We start from the raw sequence: 20,014 nt of genomic DNA on the forward strand, positions 1-20,014 counted from the left end.
TGACTGATTTTTTTGTTTTTATTACTATTAATGCAACAAACTTTACATTTTCGACATGGAAAGAAACCTTTAGAGTTTTGAAACTATGAGACTCTATTCGGGGCATCGAGAACATTGGGGGAAACGTGCAATCTTAAAGGCGGTACTCCTCTATAGATGACCTGTGGATATTTGGGTAGAGAGGGACCCAAAATTTTGTTGTTCTTTTAGCACAGCCCAATGCTTTTTAAAGATTTTCTTTATCTCATAATGTTGTCTTGAGTAAGTGGTAAGTAGAGAAAACTCATGAGTGTTCTTACCATTAGTAACTCTGTCTCTTCCTTTCAACATTATAGCCCTATCCATGGTGGCAACATCTTCAATGGTTTTATCCAAATCAGCATTAGAGTACCCTTTTTCCAAAAATGTAGTTTTTAGATCAGAGGCCTGCACAAGAAAATCTTCCTTAAAGGTACAGTTACGCCTTAAACGGGTAAACTGACTTTTAGGAACCGCTTTCAACCGTGACGGATGATGGCAACTCCCCTGTCCTATATAGCCATTTCGATCCGTCTCTTTAAAGAAGGTTGCAGTCCTAAACTTATTGTCAAAAATCTGTATATTCAAATCCAGAAAATGAATGGCGACCCTACTCATTTCAAATTGTAGGGCTATGCCCAGGTTGTTCCGATTCAATACCTGCATGAAATTGGTCAGTGATGTTTCATCGCCATCCCATAGGAGGAGGATGTCGTTTATATATCTGCCCCAGTATATCAATTCTGGCCGTCTGTCAGCATAGACGACATCCTCCTCCCACTTGGCCATGAACAAATTAGCCATACTGGGCACAAATTTTGCGCCCATAGCTACCCCTCTGTTTTGGAGGTAAAAAGAACCCCCAAACCAGAAGTAATTGTGTGTCATGGCGAACCTAAGTAGGAGTAATATGAATTCCCTCTGTTAGGAGGCCAACTGGTTGTCTCTAGTAAGGAAAGACTCCACTGCATCAAGACTAGAATGGGATATAATAGTGTACAATGAGGACATGTCAGCAGTGGCCACGATGTAACTATCTTTCAATTCGAGGGTCTCTAAAACCTGTAGAACTTGGGAGGAATCCCTCAAAAAAGAAAGAGGGGGTCTGAAATACCAAGGCTTGTAAGAACCCATCAATAGGATTTCCCGATACGGGAGGTTACGGAATCCAATCCGCTAATAATGGGCCTCCCCGGCGGGTTATCTAAACTTTTGAGGATTTTTGGTAAAAAGTAAATAACTGGAATCCGGGGGGCCATGGGAACCAAAAATGCTTTCTCCTTTTTATTAATCAAATCTTTACTAAAACCCTTGTCTATAAGTTTCTCTAGCTCCCTTTTATATTTGGCAGTAGGATCATAGAGGAGGGGGAGATAAGTTTCAGTATCAGACAAAATTCTCCTCATTTCAGATGTATAAGCTTCTTTGTCCAGGATAACAATCCCTCCCCCTTTATCAGCTGGTCGGACAATTATATCATTCATATTTTTTAAGGCTTTCATCCCGTCTTGAAATTTCTGATTGTTTGGATCTTTTCGAATTTTCAGTTTTTCTAGAAAACTGAAATGGACGGTGGAACAAAACCTGGAGGGTTGAATAGTGAAGCATTTGAAAGGCCGGAGTGTCTGATTTCATTAGCTGTGTTATCCGCTCTGATAATGGGTTGAGACAAAAGATGTCTTTTAATACTCATTTTCCTAATATATTTTTGTACGTCTATGAAGGCGCCAAATTTGCATAAAGGTCTGTCAGGGGCATATTTAAGCCTGTGATTTAATACAAAATTTTCATTATCACTCAAGATAACCTTGCTAAGGTTAAAGATCCCAAAATCTCTTATAGTCTCCGCCTTTTTTCGTTCTGTATCTCCTCCCCCCTCTGGACCCTCTTTTTGTTCGCAGTCCCTTTTGTTCTTTTGGGAACCCCTCGGAAAAAAAGGGGTAGGGGGTGGTCCAGAGGGAGGGGGACCTCTGAGGGGGAACTGTGGTCTCCTAGGTGGGTAAAAACCAGGGCTATCCCAATCAGAGCGCTCTCTCTGGTATTATACCCCACCCTCGGAGTACGCTGTGACAGATGATCCATGATAATTCTATTGTCATATCCATCATAGCGGTCGTCATAATGATCAATGTAGTCCCTATCCAAAGGTTCATAATAATTAGTTGGAATATTAACAGGATCGTTTCTTGGAAGATGGTTATGCTGACCATAACCACCTCTTCCATCATGGGTTCTAGTCTGTAGATGCCTGGACTTGGGCCCCTTCTTAGAACCCACTTTTTTCCAGCCATCCATAGATTTATTCCCACGTCCACCTACCATATGTTGGGATGGGATTACGGAACCTGTTGTAGGCTCAATGGGTTGTCTATGCACTTGCTCATTGTTTCCATTAGCCAAGGTGGCTCTTCTAATTTGCCATTTGAAGACCTGATTAGTTTATAGTCCTCCATAATCTGTAGCAGCTCTGCTCCCTGAGTACCGGAGCCGCTCTCCTCAGAATCTGACCTTGGAGAGGGCAGGGGATGTGCCAGCGGATCAGTCGGATCCAACCAGTCTCTTTCCCCCTCAGCCCATCCACGGTCTGGTGGGACAGACGTGGCACACCGCTCCTTTCCCTGCTGGGCACCATCTTGGGAGTCCTCATGTGCAAATTTTGCCAGCTTCTCCGTGGGCGTGGAGTCCACACTTAGGCCGTATTTAACCATATCTGGGTACCCGGTGTGTTCTTCTATCCGTTCCAGTCGGTATGGAGTAAAAAGTTTTAGCCTACAGGTCCTCAGGATTAGCCAGGATATTGGTGCGGTCAGAGCTCTGGAAAGAAGATTCCTCACATACCAGAAGTTGGACACCACCCCCCCCCTGCAATGCATCTTCTCTTCCATTTTTTCTTCATTGAGGAAAAAAAAAAACAGGGTCGGGCTAAAGAGTGAGTAATCTTTCAAACATGACATTTCTTCAAGAGTGGATTTGATGTATGTTGTGGAGCTAGTAGCATGATGGGAACAAAACTAGTATTGACTTATAAAAACAGGTTTACGGGACTTTATTCAAAACTTGCAACCAAATAAAACCAAACCAAAATGTTAAAATTTATTTTTATAATAATTCCTGCAACTGCTGTTTGCAGGCTTCATGAACAAGGAAACCACAGGCAATGTTCCCAATACAGAAGGAAGATCCCAAAGATTACATGAATAGGAAGGAATAATGCTTAAATAATTATGAAGGAAAGAGTGACTTCTAGTACAACACAGGAAGACAGGGACTATCCATTCCGGTAAGTGAAGAGCTATGGATGGCAGAAAAGTGATCTAAAAAGCTAGTGTCAAACGGTAAATTAAAAGCCTGTATAAGACATCCAGAACGGCTTTGGGTGGTATTATCTTTAGCCATACTGTGAAAAAAGAAATCAAGTCTGTTTTCCTAAACTCAAGAATGTTGTTTAGAAATTGACCCTTTAATTTGTACATACCTATGAAATTACATCTCAGGCGCTTAAAGGAAGTCAGTTCCTCAAATAATTTACATGCATCTGAACTCCAGTGAGCAGCATCATGGGAAGGTTGAATATATGCCAGCCTGCAGCAGATTGCCTGTGAACAAAAAAGGCAATAAGAGAAAAAGAACATTCTCAATTTCTATAGTGCCAGCTCCAGTAGAGAAGTATAACTATCACGAGTAGCAGTATTTACAATCAAGAGGATAAACTCTTGTAAATAAATGAAATAGCATACTGCCTTTAAAATTCTACTTATTAATTTCATCAGGCAATTTCACAAAAGAAATCGTAAAAAACATCAAATATCAATGACACAAGATTATCGGACGAAAAATTGTCTTATTGCATGCTGGTCTCATATCGAAAATGAAGAGGTTACTAAAAAGGTACAAAAATTCTCGTGCAACAGAATAAAAATTCGGAAGTGATGTAATGTTGTATTGTATTTTCAAGCGACAACTGTACAGATTAAAGTAAAATTGTACAATCCGGTATCGTATGCAAAAAGTTTTCATGCTTGTCATATCGGATAATTTTGCATGTTTTTTGTGATCGGCTCTCTCAAAAGCTATGTACTAACGATCAGATTATCATACGATCGCTTAGAATTGTTGATTGTTTTACAATTGAATGCATATTTAAATCAACAGACAAGAGATTCCCAAAGCTGGAAAGCTATACAAGTGCTGGTGAACATCACTAAACGCAACTAAACAAGGCCGATAAAATACTTATATTTTAAAATAATTAAAGCAGTATTAAATCCAAAAACAATGTAATATATTGCAGCTTACCAGTCATTAGATGTAGTGGCTGCACCAGATCTATTTATGCTTTTTTCCCGATGATCTGGCCAGTATTGCACCTACTGTATTAACCACTTGAGCCCCGGACCATTATGCTGCCTAAGGACCAGAGGTCTTTTTCCAATTTGGCACTGCGTCGCTTTAACTGCTAATTGCGCGGTCATGCAATGCTGTACCCAAACGAAATTTGCGTCCTTTTCTTCCCACAAATAGAGCTTTCTTTTGATGGTATTTGATCACCTCTGCGGTTTTTATTTTTTGCGCTATAAACGGAAAAAGACCGAAAATTTTGAAAAAAAATGATATTTTCTACTTTTTGTTATAAAAAAAATCCAATAAACTAAATTTTAGTCATACATTTAGGCCAAAATGTATTCGGCCACATGTCTTTGGTAAAAAAAATGTCAATAAGCGTATATTTATTGGTTTGCGCAAAAGTTATAGCGTCTACAAACTAGGGTACATTTTCTGGAATTTACACAGCTTTTAGTTTATGACTGCCTATGTCATTTCTTGAGGTGCTAAAATGGCAGGGCAGTACAAAACCCCCCCAAATGACCCCATTTTGGAAAGTAGACACCCCAAGGAAATTGCTGAGAGGCATGTTGAACCCATTGAATATTTATTTTTTTTGTCCCAAGTGATTGAAAAATGACAAAAAAAAAAAAAAAAAAAAATATTTACAAAAAGTCGTCACTAAATGATATATTGCTCACACAGGCCATGGGCCTATGTGGAATTGCACCCCAAAATACATTTAGCTGCTTCTCCTGAGTATGGGGATACCACATGTGTGGGACTTTTTGGGAGCCTAGCCGCGTACGGGGCCCCGAAAACCAATCACCGCCTTCAGGATTTCTAAGGGTGTAAATTTTTGCTTTCACTCTTCACTGCCTATCACAGTTTCGGAGGCCATGGAATGCCCAGGTGGCACAAAACCCCCCAAAATGACCCCATTTTGGAAAGTAGACACCCCAAGCTATTTGCTGAGAGGCATATTGAGTCCATGGAATATTTTATATTTTGACACAAGTTGCGGGAAAGTGACACTTTTTTTTTTTTTTTTTTTTTTTTTTCATAAAGTTGTCACTAAATGATATATTGCTCACACAGGCCATGGGCATATGTGGAATTGCACCCCAAAATACATTTAGCTGCTTCTCCTGAGTATGGGGATACCACATGTGTGGGACTTTTTGGGAGCCTAGCCGCGTACGGGGCCCCGAAAACCAATCACTGCCTTCAGGATTTCTAAGGGTGAAAATTTTTGATTTCACTCTTTACTGCCTATCACAGTTTCGGAGGCCATGGAATGCCCAGGTGGCACAAAACCCCCCCAAATGACCCCATTTTGGAAAGTAGACACCCCAAGCTATTTGCTGAAAGGCATGGTGAGTATTTTGCAGCTCTCATTTGTTTTTGAAAATGAAGAAAGACAAGAAAAAAATTTTTTTTTTTTCTTTTTTCAATTTTCAAAACTTTGTGACAAAAAGTGAGGTCTGCAAAATACTCACTATACCTCTCAGCAAATAGCTTGGGGTGTCTACTTTCCAAAATGGGGTCATTTGGGGGGGTTTTGTGCCACCTGGGCATTCCATGGCCTCCGAAACTGTGATAGGCAGTGAAGAGTGAAATCAAAAATTCACGCCCTTAGAAAGCCTGAAGGCGGTGCTTGGTTTTCGGGGTCCCATACGCGGCTAGGCTCCCAAAAAGTCTCACACATGTGGTATCCCCGTACTCAGGAGAAGCAGCAGAATGTATTTTGGGGTGTAATTTCACATATTTCCATGGCATGTTTGAGCAATATATCATTTAGTGACAACTTTGTGCAAAAAAAAAAAAAAAAAAAAAAAAAAAAATTTGTCTTTCCCGCAACTTGTGTCGCAATATAAAATATTCCATGGACTCGACATGCCTCTCAGCAAATAGCTTGGGGTGTCTACTTTCCAAAATGGGGTCATTTGGGGGGGTTTTGAACTGTCCTGGCATTTTATGCACAACATTTAGAAGCTTATGTCACACATCACCCACTCTTCTAACCACTTGAAGACAAAGCCCTTTCTGACACTTATTGTTTACATGAAAAAGTTTTTTTTTTTTGCAAAAAAATTACTTTGAACCCCCAAACATTATATATTTTTTTAAAGCAAATGCCCTACAGATTAAAATGGTGGGTGTTTCATTTTTTTTTTTCACACAGTAATTGCGCAGCGATTTTTCAAACGCATTTTTTGGGGAAAAAACACACTTTTTTTAATTTTAATGCACTAAAACACGCTATATTGCCCAAATGTTTGATGAAATAAAAAAGATGATCTTAGGCCGAGTACATGGATACCAAACATGACATGCTTTAAAATTGCGCACAAACGTGCAGTGGCAACAAAATTAATACATGTTTAAAAGCCTTCAAAAGCCTTTACAGGTTACCACTTTAGATTTACAGAGGAGGTCTACTGGAAAAATTACTGCCCTCGATCTGGCCTTCGCGGTGATACCTCACATGCATGGTGCAATTGCTGTTTATGTTTGACGACAGACCGCCGCTTGCGTTCGCCTTAGCGCGAGAGCAGGGGGCGACAGGGGTGTTTTTTTTTTTTTTTTTTTTTTTCTTTATTATTTTTTTGCTTTTTTAATCTTACTTTTAAACTGTTCCTTTCATATTTTTTTTTTTAATCATTTTTATTGTTATCTCGGGGAATGTAAATATCCCCTATGATAGCAATAGGTAGTGACAGGTACTCTTTTTTGAAAAAATTGTGGTCTATTAGACCCTAGATCTCTCCTCTGCCCTCAAAGCATCTGACCACACCAAGATCGGTGTGATAAAATGCTTCCCCAATTTCCCAATGGCGCTATTTACATCCGGCGAAATCTAAGTCATGAAATACTCGTAGCTTCCGGTTTCTTAGGCCATAGAGATGTTTGGAGCCACTCTGGTCTCTGATCAGCTCTATGGTCAGCTGGCTGAATCACCGGCTGCATTCTCAGGTTCCCTGTTGAGACAGGAGAGCCAGAGAAAAACACGGAAGACGGTGGGGGGGGGGGGGGGGGCATTCCCTCCCACGGCTTGTAAAAGCAGTCTAGAGGCTAATTAGCCGCTAGGATTGCTTTTACATGAAAGCCGACCGCTGGCTGAAAAGAATGATACCAAGATGATACCTAAACCTGCAGGCATCATTCTGGTATAACCACTCAAAGTCGTGAATGGCGTACCTGAAGACAAAAAAATGGTTAACAATGGTTAACAATAAAGCACAGTAAAGTGTAAATAATTACACACCTGAAAAACAAACATGATAAAACATAATAACAATAACAATAACAATAAAACATTGCAGAATAGAATACAGTAAAAAAGAGCAGAACAATAGAGAGAGAGAATAGAGAGAGAGAGAACAATAAAACAACAACTATTTTTTTTTATTTCATATTTTTTTTTTTTTTTTTACACTTTTTTTGTAACTAACTTTTATAACTGTAACCGGTTCCAGGTTCGGGTCTCTCAAAATGCGATGGCATCTTGGGAGACCCTGTGAAAGTGTGCCTAGTCTGTGCAATGCTGTACCCTACGCTAATACTCAACTAGTGAATGGTAGCGTTCAAAACATTCACCAATGCAAAGACCAGGATTGTCAGGACAGGAGGGACAATAATAGCGGGTGTCACGCCTATATCCGCGCTTGCTGCAGACACGACATCTTTTTTGGGGGTTCGTTGGGTAGGGGTACTCGGGAGGACATAAAAATGCCTCTCATGCAGCCGACTGCATTTGGTTGGGGATGTGAATGGGGGAAGTACGGGCGCTGCAGAAGCGGTGGGTTCCCAATTAGGATTGGCGAATGCAGCAGGAAGGGCACTATGGGCACGATGGGCCTGTGTTTGTCTTTTTGGTGGCAGCGGGACACTACTTGTGCTTGCCACCTCACCAGCTTCAACTGCACTTATGGGACTCGCCACGTCACCAAGTGTTACTGCAGTGCTGGTTTGACTACGACCGGGGTGTACTAGGCCGCTGGCGCTTGCCAGTTCACCAAAACGCTACCAAAAAACGTTAGCGATCGCAGGGATCAGGCCTGACTCTGCGAACGCTGCAGTTATGCGTTTAGTGTTTTGTAAGTGACAGTGATCGATCGATACTGCACTTGGGTGGGCTGGGCCGGGCCGGGCGGAGGGGCAAAACGCAGGTGCTAGCAGGTATCTGGGCTGATCCCGCTAACACTGCGTTTTTGGGAACCCTAAACTGCTGGTGACGCTAGTATAGATCTGATCGGATCAGATATTGATGCGATCAGATACTATACCACTAAGGGAGGTGTACGGTGCGTGCGTGGGTGTTAGCGGTACTGGCGCTAATCTGACGCTGCCTGGGGCTGGTGCTTGCCAGTTCACCAAAACGCTACAAAAAAAACTGTTAGCGATCGCAGGGATCAGGCCTGACTCTGCGAACGCTGCAGTTATGCGTTTAGTGTTTTGTAAGTGTCAGTGATCGATCGATACTGCACTTGGGTGGGCTGGGCTGGGCCGGGCGGAGGGGCAAAACGCAGGTGCTAGCAGGTATCTGGGCTGATTCCGCTAACACTGCGTTTTTGGGAACCCTAAACTGCTGGGGACGCTAGTATAGATCTGATCGGATCAGATATTGATCCGTTCAGATACTATACCACTAAGGGAGGCGTATGCTGCGTGCGTGGGTGTTAGCGGTACTGGCGCTAATCTGACGCCTGGGGCTGGTGCTTGCTAGTTCACCAAAATGCTACCAAAAAAACTGTTAGCGATCGCAGGGATCAGGCCTGACTCTGCGAACGCTGCAGTTATGCGTTTAGTGTTTTGTAAGTGACAGTGATCGATCGATACTGCACTTGGGTGGGCTGGGCGGAGGCACAAAACGCAGGTGCTAGCAGGTATCTGGGCTGATCCCGCTAACACTGCGTTTTTGGGAACCCTAAACTGCTGGGGACGCTAGTATAGATCTGATCGGATCAGATATTGATCCGTACAGATACTATACCACTAAGGGAGGCGTATGCTGCGTGCGTGGGTGTTAGCGGTACTGGCGCTAATCTGACGCTGCCTGGGGCGACGCATATCACCGCCGGGCGATCAGGGGGCTAAACCTTTATTTGGTAATAAACGGCGGGTGCCCTGACACTATAAAAAATAAACAAACTAACCAGCGTCAACCGTAACAGTTATACGGTGATCAGTGGTGAAAGGGTTAACTAGGGGGCAATCAAGGGGTTAAAACCTTTATTAGGTAGTATATGGGGGTCCCTGACGCTATAAAACGCTGACGGCGAACCTAAATATTTACCTCACTAACTAGCGTCACCAGCGACACTAATACAGCGATCAGAAAAATGATCGCTTAGTGACACTGGTGACAGGGGGTGATCAAGGGGTTAAAACTTTATTAGGGGGGGTTAGGGGGGTACCCTAGACCTAAAGGGGGGTAGTACTCACTGTCCCAACACTGTAACTGTCACAAACTGACACTATGCAGTAATCAGAAAAAAAAAAAAAAAAAAACTGCTGGTGTCAGTTTGTGACAGGGGGGGGGGGGGGGTGATTGGGGGGGGATCGGGGGGGGGATCGGGGTGTTTTGTGTGCCTGGCATGTTCTACTGTGTGTGTGTGTGTTGGTGCACTCACATAGATGTCTTCTCTCCTCGGGCCGGAACGGAAAATACCGACCCGAGGGGAGATGACATCACTTCCTTTGCTGCTGTTTAGCATACAGCAGCAAAGGAGTGTTTTCATTGGCCGGCGGCGATCGCGAGGGGGGGGGCCACGAACGGATGGTCTCCCCCTCATCACCGATCGCCGCTGGACAAAAGACGACCGCCTCGGGCACCGGGGGGGGGGTCCGATCGGACCCCCCACCCGCGGAAGGCAAATCACGTACCCTGTACGTGATTTTGCCTGTCCGTGCCACTTTGCCGACGTACATCGGCGTGAGGCGGTCGTCAAGTGGTTAAAGTGCCCATACTCTGGGTGAATGAGCAGTGGGGACACAGCTTCATTGTCAGTCTGGGGGGAGGGGAGTATTAGATACACTAGCAGATTTAAATACACTAACAAATTGAAGCCAAGCTAATATTGTTTAAGTAGTTAGAGCGAAGTGTGGTTTTTTTTTACCTTTTATTTATAAGTACGGGTTCACACCTATGCGAATGGGATGCGGGTTTCTCCGCATCCCATTCGCATAGCAGGAGAATGTGACTGGCTCCCTATTGAGCCAGTTCACATATCTCCGTTGTGGCTGTGGAGTGCACTGCACTGTGCGACTTTGGCTCCATTTTAGGGCCGAATTCAGGCATAGGTTCGGCCTTGATTCATTCCTGAAACGGGGAAAAAGGACGCACAGCGCTCCTGGGGAAGAACCTCTGGGGGAATTGAGGATGAAAAAGGATAGGATTAAAAAAGTTATCACATATGCTGTAAAAGAAAAAAATCAATGATAGCGACACAAAGAACCTTATACTTGAATATCCGGTGACCCCCATTATATATGTATTACCCAAAATACATAAAGACCCCTTAAATCCACCTGGGCGTCCTATAGTGTCTAGTACAGATTCTATTACAACACCCATTTCGACATTTTTGGACAGATGCGTGACACCACTAATAGAAACCACTCAATCTTAAATACGAAATACTTAACATTTTTAACATAAGGTTCAAAAAATAGTTGTACCCCCGGAGTCTATACTGATTACCAGGGATGTAGGCAATTTATACACTGCTATCCCCCAGGATTTGGGAATAGAAGCCTGCCGATGACTATTGATCCGTTCAAAAAAGTACAGTTCCACACATTACATTTTTGATACAACTATTATCGATCGTTTAAGGAAAATTTCTTTTCCAGGAAGAATACTATTTACAGCTCATCGGGGCTGCTTTGGGCTCTAATGTTGCCTCCCCAGGGGCTAATGCATTTATGGACATAAGAGAACGCTTTAATTTATCATTGTAGCTTGTTTATTCAAAACTGTACCTGCTGGTACAGATTTATTGATGATGCCTTTTCGATATGGTCAAGCGACTTGGAGTCCTTAAATGTGTTCAATATGTACCTTAACCACTTACGAACCACCCGCTGTCGTTATACGTCGGCACTTTGAAGAGGAATATCTTTGTTATGGCAGAAGCTATAGCTGCCATAACCCCGGTATCCGCTTCTTCTGCGGGCGGTCCACTTTCAGATAAAAGTGGTCTCTGCGGCGGATTTGCAGCAAGATCACTTATTGGCGGCAGGAGGGCTAGCTGCGCTCCAGCGCCCTGCGCCTCCGGCAGCGGCCAAGGCGATCGCATCCTCTTCCCTGTTAGGTATGGAGCTAAGAGGAAGATGGCCCCCACCCGCCTCTAAACCATTGCAGGGCGGAAGCGACGTCAAAACGTTGCTTCCGCCCATAGCTCTTAAAGCAATTTTTTTTTTCTTTTTCTGAAACTTTTTTTTTTGCATGTTAGTGTAAATGTAAGATCTAAGGTTTTTTTGACCCCAGATCTCATATTTAAGAGGTCCTGTCATGTTTTTTTTCTATTACAAGGGACTGCTGCTCCTCTCTGCCAATCCCTTCACTGGCTTCCCCTACCCCACCGTGTAAAATTCAAAATGCTAACCATAACATACAAGGCCATTCACAACATCGCCCCCATCTACATCACCAACCTAATCTGCAGATATCGCCCAAATCGCCCCCTCCGCTCCTCCCAGGACCTCCTGCTCTCTAGCTCCTTGTTACCTCCTCCCATGCTCCCCTTCAGGACTTCTCCAGAGCCTCTCCCATCCTCTGAAATTCCCTACCCCAGTATATCCGATCAGCCCCTACCCTGTCCACCTTTAGGAGATCCCTGAAAACTCATTTATTCAGGGAAGCTTATCCCACACCCACATAACTGTCCCTGAGCCACCCCCATCAAATCATTCTTTGCAGCTATTACCTTTTGTACCACTCCCTTTAGAATGTAAGCTCTACGAGCAGGGCCCCCCTGTACCTTTTGTATTGAACTGTACTGTAATTGTGTTGTCTCCCTTATACATTGTAAAGCGCTGCGTAAACTGTTGGCGCTATATAAATCTCGTATAATAATAATAATAATGTTTACATTCCTTATAATAGGAATAAAAGTGACTTTTTTTTAAAGAACAGTGTAAAAATAAAAAGGTAAAATAAATAAGAAAAACAATTTTTTCTAAATGTTCCCCATCCCGACGAGCTCGCGTGCAGAAGCGAACGCCTACGCGAGTAGCGTCCGCATATAAAAACTGTGTTCAAACTACATGTGAGGTATCACCGTGATCATTAGAGCGAGAGCAATAATTCTAGCCCTAGACCTCCTCTGTAACCTAAAACATGCAACCTGTAGATTTTTTTAAACGTATAGCATATGGGGATTAAGGGTAAAAGATTGTCGCCATTCCATGAGCGAGCACAACTTTGAAGCGTGACATATTGGGTATCAATATACTCGGCGTAACATCTCTCACAATATAAAAAAATTGGGCTAACTTTACTGTTGTCTTATTTTTTAATTTTAAAAAAAGTGTATTTTTTCCCCAAAAAAAGTGCGCTTGTAAGATCGCTGCACAAATACGGTGTGGCAAAAAGTATTGCAACGACCGCCATTTTATTTTATAGTGTGTTAGGGGGGAAAAAAAATTATATATATATATATATACCGTATTTATCGGCGTATAACACGCACCCCAAGTTTAGGAGGGAATTATAAGGAAAAAAATGTTTTAAGGAAAAAAAACTTACATTTAAATGCCCATCAATGCAGCCTTGCACAGCATCCATCTGCATGCTTGTCCAGTGTCCCTTGCAGTCATTTGCAGCCTTAGTGTCATTTGCAGCCTTGCAGCTTTGTCAGTGCTGATCTGCAGCTTTCTGTGTCCATTTGCAGCCTTGCTCAGACAATGAAAAGTCACTGCAGTTTGAAAATGGCTCCCCTGCGATCCTGAGCTTCAAAATCGCCGACGGCGCCGAAATACACAGAGCCGGTCCTCGGCTCTTCTCGGCGGCTCTCGTTCACTTTCGGCTCCACTCGTAGTCCCGCCCGGGATGGGCGTGACTGTAAGCGGAGCTATCCGAACCTAGCCGAGTACACTCGGCTAGGTTCGGGCGGCGCTCGAGTGAAGCCGAAAGTGGCCGAGAAGAGCCGAGGACCGGCTCTGTGTATTTCGGCACCGGTGGCGCCATTTTCAAATCGCGGTCGGCGATTTTGAAGCTCTGGATCGCAGGGGATCGGCGTATAACACGCACCCGCGATTTTCCCGATTTTAAGGGGGAAAAAGTGCGTGTTATACGCCGATAAATACGGTATATATAATGTTTGGGGGTGCTAAGGAATTTTCTAGCAAAAAAAATGATTTTAACTTGTAAAGAACAAGTTTAGAAAATAGGCCCGGTCCTTAAGTGGTTAATTCCTTGATGCCCGGTTTTAATCATTTCAATACAGGGCATTTTCACCCCCTTCCTGCCCAGGCCAATTTTCAGTTTTCAGCGCTGTCGCACTTTGAATGACAATTGCGCTGTCTTGCAATACTGTACCCAATTTTTTTTCCCCACAAATAGAGCTTTCTTTTGGTGGTATTTGATCACCTCTGCGGTTTTTATTTCTTGTGCTATAAACAAAAGAAGAGGGACAAGTTTGAAAAAAAAAAAAAAAAAAAAAAAAAAAACACAATATTTTTCATTTTTACTATAATAAATATCTAAATTAAAAAAAAAAAAAAAGTTCTCAGTTTAGGCCGATATGTATGCTACATATTTTTGGTAAAAAAAAAAATATCGCAATAAGCGTATACTGATTGGATTGCACAAAAGTTATAGCGTCTACAAAATAGGGGATGGACTTAGGGCATTTTTATTATTTCTTTTTTACCAGTAATGACGGCGATCTGCGTTTTTTATTTTGACTGACATTGCGGCGGACAGATCAGACACTTGACACAATTTTGGGACCATTTGCATTTATAGAGCGATCAGTGCTATAAAAATGCACTGATTACTGTATAAAATGTTACTGGCAGGGAAGGGGATAACACTAGGGGGCGATCAAGGGGTTAAATGTGTTACCTAGGGAGTGATTCTAACTGTAGGGGGGGGGGGACTCACAAGGGGAGGAGACCGATTGGTGTTCCTCTGTACACGGAACACGTGATCGGTCTCTTCTCCCCTGACAGAACCTGGATCTGTGTGTTTACACACACAGACCCACGTCCCGACTATTACCGGTAATCGCGGGTGCCGGTGCCAGGATCCCTTCTGCGGACGTCATTTGACTATGGCCGCAAGGAAGTGGTTAAATTCAATATGACAGTTATTGATACTCAAATACCTTTTTTGGATACTTTATTAAGTATAAATGAACAACATATCGTTAGTGACTTGTATATCAAGCCAACAGATCGTAATCTATTATTGTATTCGAATTTTCATCCATCTGGTGTCTTTAAATCTATTCCTTGCAGCCAATTGGTTCGTGTGACAGGGATTGTGAATGACCCAGATTTATTGGATGTTAGATTGGATGAGATGGAAGGGAGATTGCGACAACGAGGTTATCCTAAGAAAATTGTTAGGAAAGAACAAGATGATTTGTTCTGTCATAGACCAAAATACACCAATCTTCCATCCTTACTCCACTAAGGTTTACAACATAATAAAAAAAAACTGTTCTATCTTGTATTATTATACACGATTTATATATTATTATACATGATTTATATAGCGTCAACAGTTTACGCAGTGCTTTACAAGGTAGAGGGGGACAGCACAACTACAATACAGTTCAATACAGAAGGGACAGGAGGGCCTCCTGTTCGTAGAGCTTACATTCTAAAAGGGAGGGGGGTGGTGGTACAAAAGGTAATAGATGCAGGGAATAATTTGATGGGGGTGGCTCGGGGACAGTTGTTAGGTGGGTGTGGGATAGGCTTCCCTGAAGGTGGACGGGTTAGGGGCTGATCGGACATACCGGGGCAGGGAGTTCCAGAGGATGGGAGAGGCTCTGGAGAAGTCCTAAAGGTGAACATGGGAGGAGGTAACGAAAGCGCTAGAGAGCAGGAGGTCCGGAGGGGACGATTTGGGCGATATCTGAAGATGAGGTTGGGGATGTAACTGAGGGCGATGTTGTGGATGGCCTTGTATGTTGTGGTTAGCATTTTGAATTTTATACGGTGGGGTAGGGGAAGCCAGTGAAGGGATTGGCAGAGAAGAGCAGCAGTCATGGATAGGTTAGTGAGGTATATTATTCTAGCAGCAGCATTCATAATAGACTGAAGGGGGGATAGCCTGCGTAAGGGTAGGCCATTAAGAGAGCTGCAGTAGTCAAGGCGGGAAATAATCAAGTTGCTTTGAGGTGTCAGTCAGGAAGGGTCGAATTCTGGAGATGTTGCGGAGGTTAAGGCGGCACAATTTAGCTAGTGATTGGATGTGAGGGTTGAAGGAGAGGTCAAAATCGAGGATTACACCCAGCACCCTGGCATTTGTGGAGGGACCAATGGTTGTGCTGTTGATCTTAATGGTAAAGTCAGGGGGGGGGGGACCGGGAAGGAGGAAATATAACAAGCTCACTTTTAGAAAGATTGAGTTTGAGAAAGTGGTGTGACATCTATACTTAAATGTCATTCAGTAGGTTTGAGATCTGTGAGATAAAGGGGGTGAGTTGAGGAGTGGAGACATAGATCTGGGTGTCGGCGTAGAGGTGGTATTGGAAGCCACGGGAGGTTATCAACTGGCTCAGGGAAGAGGTATAGAGTGAGAATAGGAGGGGCCCAAGGATAGAGCCATGGGGTAGCCCAACAGAAAGAGGAAGAGGGATGGAGGAGATGGAGTAACACTGAAAGTGCGCTGAGATAGGAAGGAGAACCAGGATAAAGCACAAATCACGAAGGCCAAGGGAGTGTAGACTGCTGAGGAGGAGCAGGTGGTCAACTCTGTCGAAGGCAGCAGAGAGGTCTAAGAGTATGAGTATGGAATAATGGCCATTGGTTTAAGTAGTTAGTAGGTCATTGGTGAGTTTTAGTAGGGTAGTTTCAGAGGAATGTTGGGGTTGGAAGCCGGACTGAGGGTTGAGAAGGTTGTTGTCCGTGAGGTAGCGACTCATTCGGTCATGGACAAGGCGTTCGATGAGCTTGGAGGCAAATGGGAGCAGGAAGATGGGTCTTAAGTTATTCAAACAGGTGAGTCTAGTAAGGATTTTTTTTTAAGTATGGGGGTAACCGGTACATGTTTGAGGAGGAAAGGTGCCGGAGGAGAGGGAGAGGTTGAAGATGTGGGTTAGGAAATTTAGGATAGAGCGGGAAGGTCGTTGCAGTAATTGTGAGGGGACAGGGTCCAGGGGACAGGTTGTGAGGTGGGCCATGGAGAGGAGTTCATCAACTTCGTCGTGGTAACTGGACAGAAGGAGGAGAGTATTGTGTGGTGCTGGACCTGATGTGTTGGGTAGGGGAGGAAGTTGAATGCTGATTATCTCCTAACGAATTGTGTAGATTTTGCTTTTGAAATGGTTTACAATCTGTTGAGCGGTAAGCAAGTTGGTGGGTGGAGGCAGGCAGTTGGGGGGGGTGAAGTAAGGAATTAGGGGGATAAAAGAGTTGACAAGGTTTTGATGAGAGGGTTTTGATGAAAGTGTTGTAATAGGTTTGTTTAGCAGTGTGGAGGCAGGATTTGTATTTGAGAAGGGCAGATTTGAAGAGGGTAAAGTCTTGCAGGGATTTAGATTTACACCATGCTCGCTCAAGAGCACAGCTGCGTCTCTTAAGACTTCTGGTGTCATCTGTTTGCCAGGGTTGTGGCACATGGGGCCTGGTTCTGCGGGTAGTGGTTTGTGGGTTGGCAGCATGGGAGGTAGGAGACTAGGAGAGTGTGAAACGGATAAGGTTGTGATCAGAGACTGGAAAGGGGGTGTTAGCGGTTGCAGGGAGCGCAGCGATGGGAGAATACAAGGTCGAGAGTATTGTATGACGGTTATTCGTCGGTACAGGAATTCCAGTTTCCACCCTTCCCTTCCTACTGTCGAGGTAGGACTATATATGATAGATTGCTTAAATCTGATCAATATTGTCCTCCCTCACCTTTTCCTACCTACTTGGGACCTAAAAATTTTGGCTCTTTTCCCTGTCTCTGTTGCACTCAGTATGATTAAAGGGAAATCTTTTTCCCATCCACATAAAAGGTTACAACATTAATATTAAAAATCATTATACCTGCCAATACTCTTATGTAATATAGATAATAAAATGCCCTTTCGAGTTTATATGTGGGAGAAACTATTCAAAAAGTCCAAAGACAGGATTGCCAGGCACAAGTACTCTATCAGAGACAAATTAGATAAACTTCCCTTAGCCAGGAATTTTCTGGAAAAGGGACATACTGTTTCTCAATTAAAGTTTATGGTTATAGACAGTATATCTATGAACAGACATGGAGGGAAAAGAGAATTAACCCTTAAAAAACGGGAGGTTGAATGGATACATTGTTTGAATACATTATTGCCCAAAGGATTGAACTCGAATTTTGACATATTTTGATTTGTATTCCTTTTCTCTTTTTTTTTTCTTTTTTTATCCTTTTTTCTACCCCTTTATTCCTGTTTAGGCTTGTGAAATAATATTTATTATTGTTCTTTTGGATATAGTTGGTTATATATATGCAAATTCACGATATGCGTTTGTTCTTTAGCGCACATCGAATGTAATGAAAAAAACTGTAGCACCTGAACCATGATTCTACATATGTCTACATGCATTTTCTCATTTGTTAATTGGCCTCATTGGCATTGAATGATTAATTGATCCCATATGAAAGAAATGTGTATATACAGTATATGCTTGTAAAGATCACTATTGTTGTATGTGTCTGGTTCTGAAGAAGGGCTTTATGTGTATAGCCGAAACTGTCATGCATTTGACACTGAATGGAACATGAATTGATGTCTTTTCTAATAAATTTTTAAGTGCAGCAATCCCACTTGTTCGTTTTTCTATATTTGGCCTGTGGAAGGGCCCGATTGCTCAGCACTGCTACGTTGGATCGCGTGCACTTCACCCTCAACATTTGTTTGTGTTTATATATATATATATATATATATATATATATATATATATATATATATATATATATATGAGAGAGAGAGAGAGAGAGAGAGAGAGAGAGAGAGAGAGAGATCACACTGTACAAGAATTGTAGGCAGGTGTGAAAAAATGCTGTAAATAAAAATGCTTTTAGAAACAGAAGTGCTAATACTATATTTTACTTTTCATTTTTTTAATTGATAAAAATAAACAGAAGAGAAATCCAAATAAATCAATATTTGGTGTGACCACCTTTTACCTTCAAAACAGTGTCAATTCTTCAATCCCTATAAGAATACTTGCACGTTTTTGAAGGAACTCAAGAAGGTAGGTTGTTCCAAACATCTCGGAAGACAAATCACAGATCTTATGTGGATGCTGCCTTTTGTCTCTATTTAATCCCAGAAAGGCTATATGTTGAGATCAGGGCTTTGAGGGCCAAACCATCACTTCCAGGACTCCTTGTTGTTCATTACACTGAAGATAGTTCTTAAAGCAGAACTCCGGGATTTTCAAAAAATCCCCCATTAGTAACACCCCACACACACATACACACACTAAACAGTTATTACGTTTGTAAAATTTCCTACCGTTTAACCACTTGACAACTGGGCACTTAAAGCCCCCCTCCTGTCCAGACCAATTTTGAGCTTTCAGCGCTCTCACACTTTGAATGACAATTACTCACTCATGTAATACTGTACCCAAATTAATTTTTTGTCCCTTTTTCATACAAATAGAGCTTTCTTTTGGTGGTATTTGATCACCTCTGGGTTTTTTATTTTTTGCACTATAAATGAAAAAAGACCGAAAATTTTGAAAAAAAAACGAATTTTTCTTAGTTTCTGTGATAAAATTTTGCAAATTATTAATTTTTCTTCATAAATTTTGGCCACAATTTATACTGCTACATATCTTTGGTAAAAAATAAATTAGTGGCTATTACTTGGTCTTTGTGAAAGTTATAGAGTCTACAAGCTGTGGTGCAAATCATAAAAAAATGATCACACCTGATGTACTGGTGGCCTATCTCATTTCTTGCGACCCGAACAAATCAGGAAAGTACAAATACCCCCCAAATGACCCCTTTTTTGAAAGTAGACATTCCAAGGTATTTAGTAAGATGCATAGTGAGCTTTTTAATGTTGTCATTTTTTTCCCACAATTCTTTGCAAAATGAAGTTTAGGGGGTTTTTTCCCACAAAATTGTCATTGTAATAGGTTATTTTTCTCACACCTCACAGGTTATTTATGACACCCAAAAATACATTCTGCTACTCCTCCTGAGTATTACGACACCACATGTGTGGGACTTTTTCACAGCCTAGCCACATAGAGAGGCCTATCATGCAGGGAGCACCATCAGGTGTTCTAGGAGCATAAATTACACATCTAACTTGCTGACTACCTATTACACTTTTGAAGGCCCTGGAGCACCTGGACAATGACACGTGACACTGACGTGGCACTGATGACAGATGGCACTAATATGTGGCACTGATGACTGATGACACTAACACGTGGCACTGATGACAGATGACACTAACACGTGGCACTGATGACAGATGACACTAACACGTGGCACTGATGACAGATG

The 20,014-nt window shown here is 42.5% G+C and overlaps 1 protein-coding gene across 1 annotated transcript in view; it reads right to left on the bottom strand.

Annotated features, from left to right (window-relative positions):
- RNF17 (ring finger protein 17) overlaps positions 1-20,014 on the bottom strand; it is a 532,263-nt gene that overhangs the window by 393,010 nt on the left and 119,239 nt on the right. Inside the window, exon 8 of the mRNA XM_073612476.1 lies at positions 3,494-3,614. Within this exon, the coding sequence (XP_073468577.1) occupies positions 3,494-3,614 (121 nt within the window). The remainder of the gene's footprint in view (positions 1-3,493; positions 3,615-20,014) is intronic.

Source organism: Aquarana catesbeiana, linkage group LG02, assembly GCF_042186555.1.
Source record: "Aquarana catesbeiana isolate 2022-GZ linkage group LG02, ASM4218655v1, whole genome shotgun sequence".
Classification (NCBI taxonomy): domain Eukaryota; kingdom Metazoa; phylum Chordata; class Amphibia; order Anura; family Ranidae; genus Aquarana; species Aquarana catesbeiana.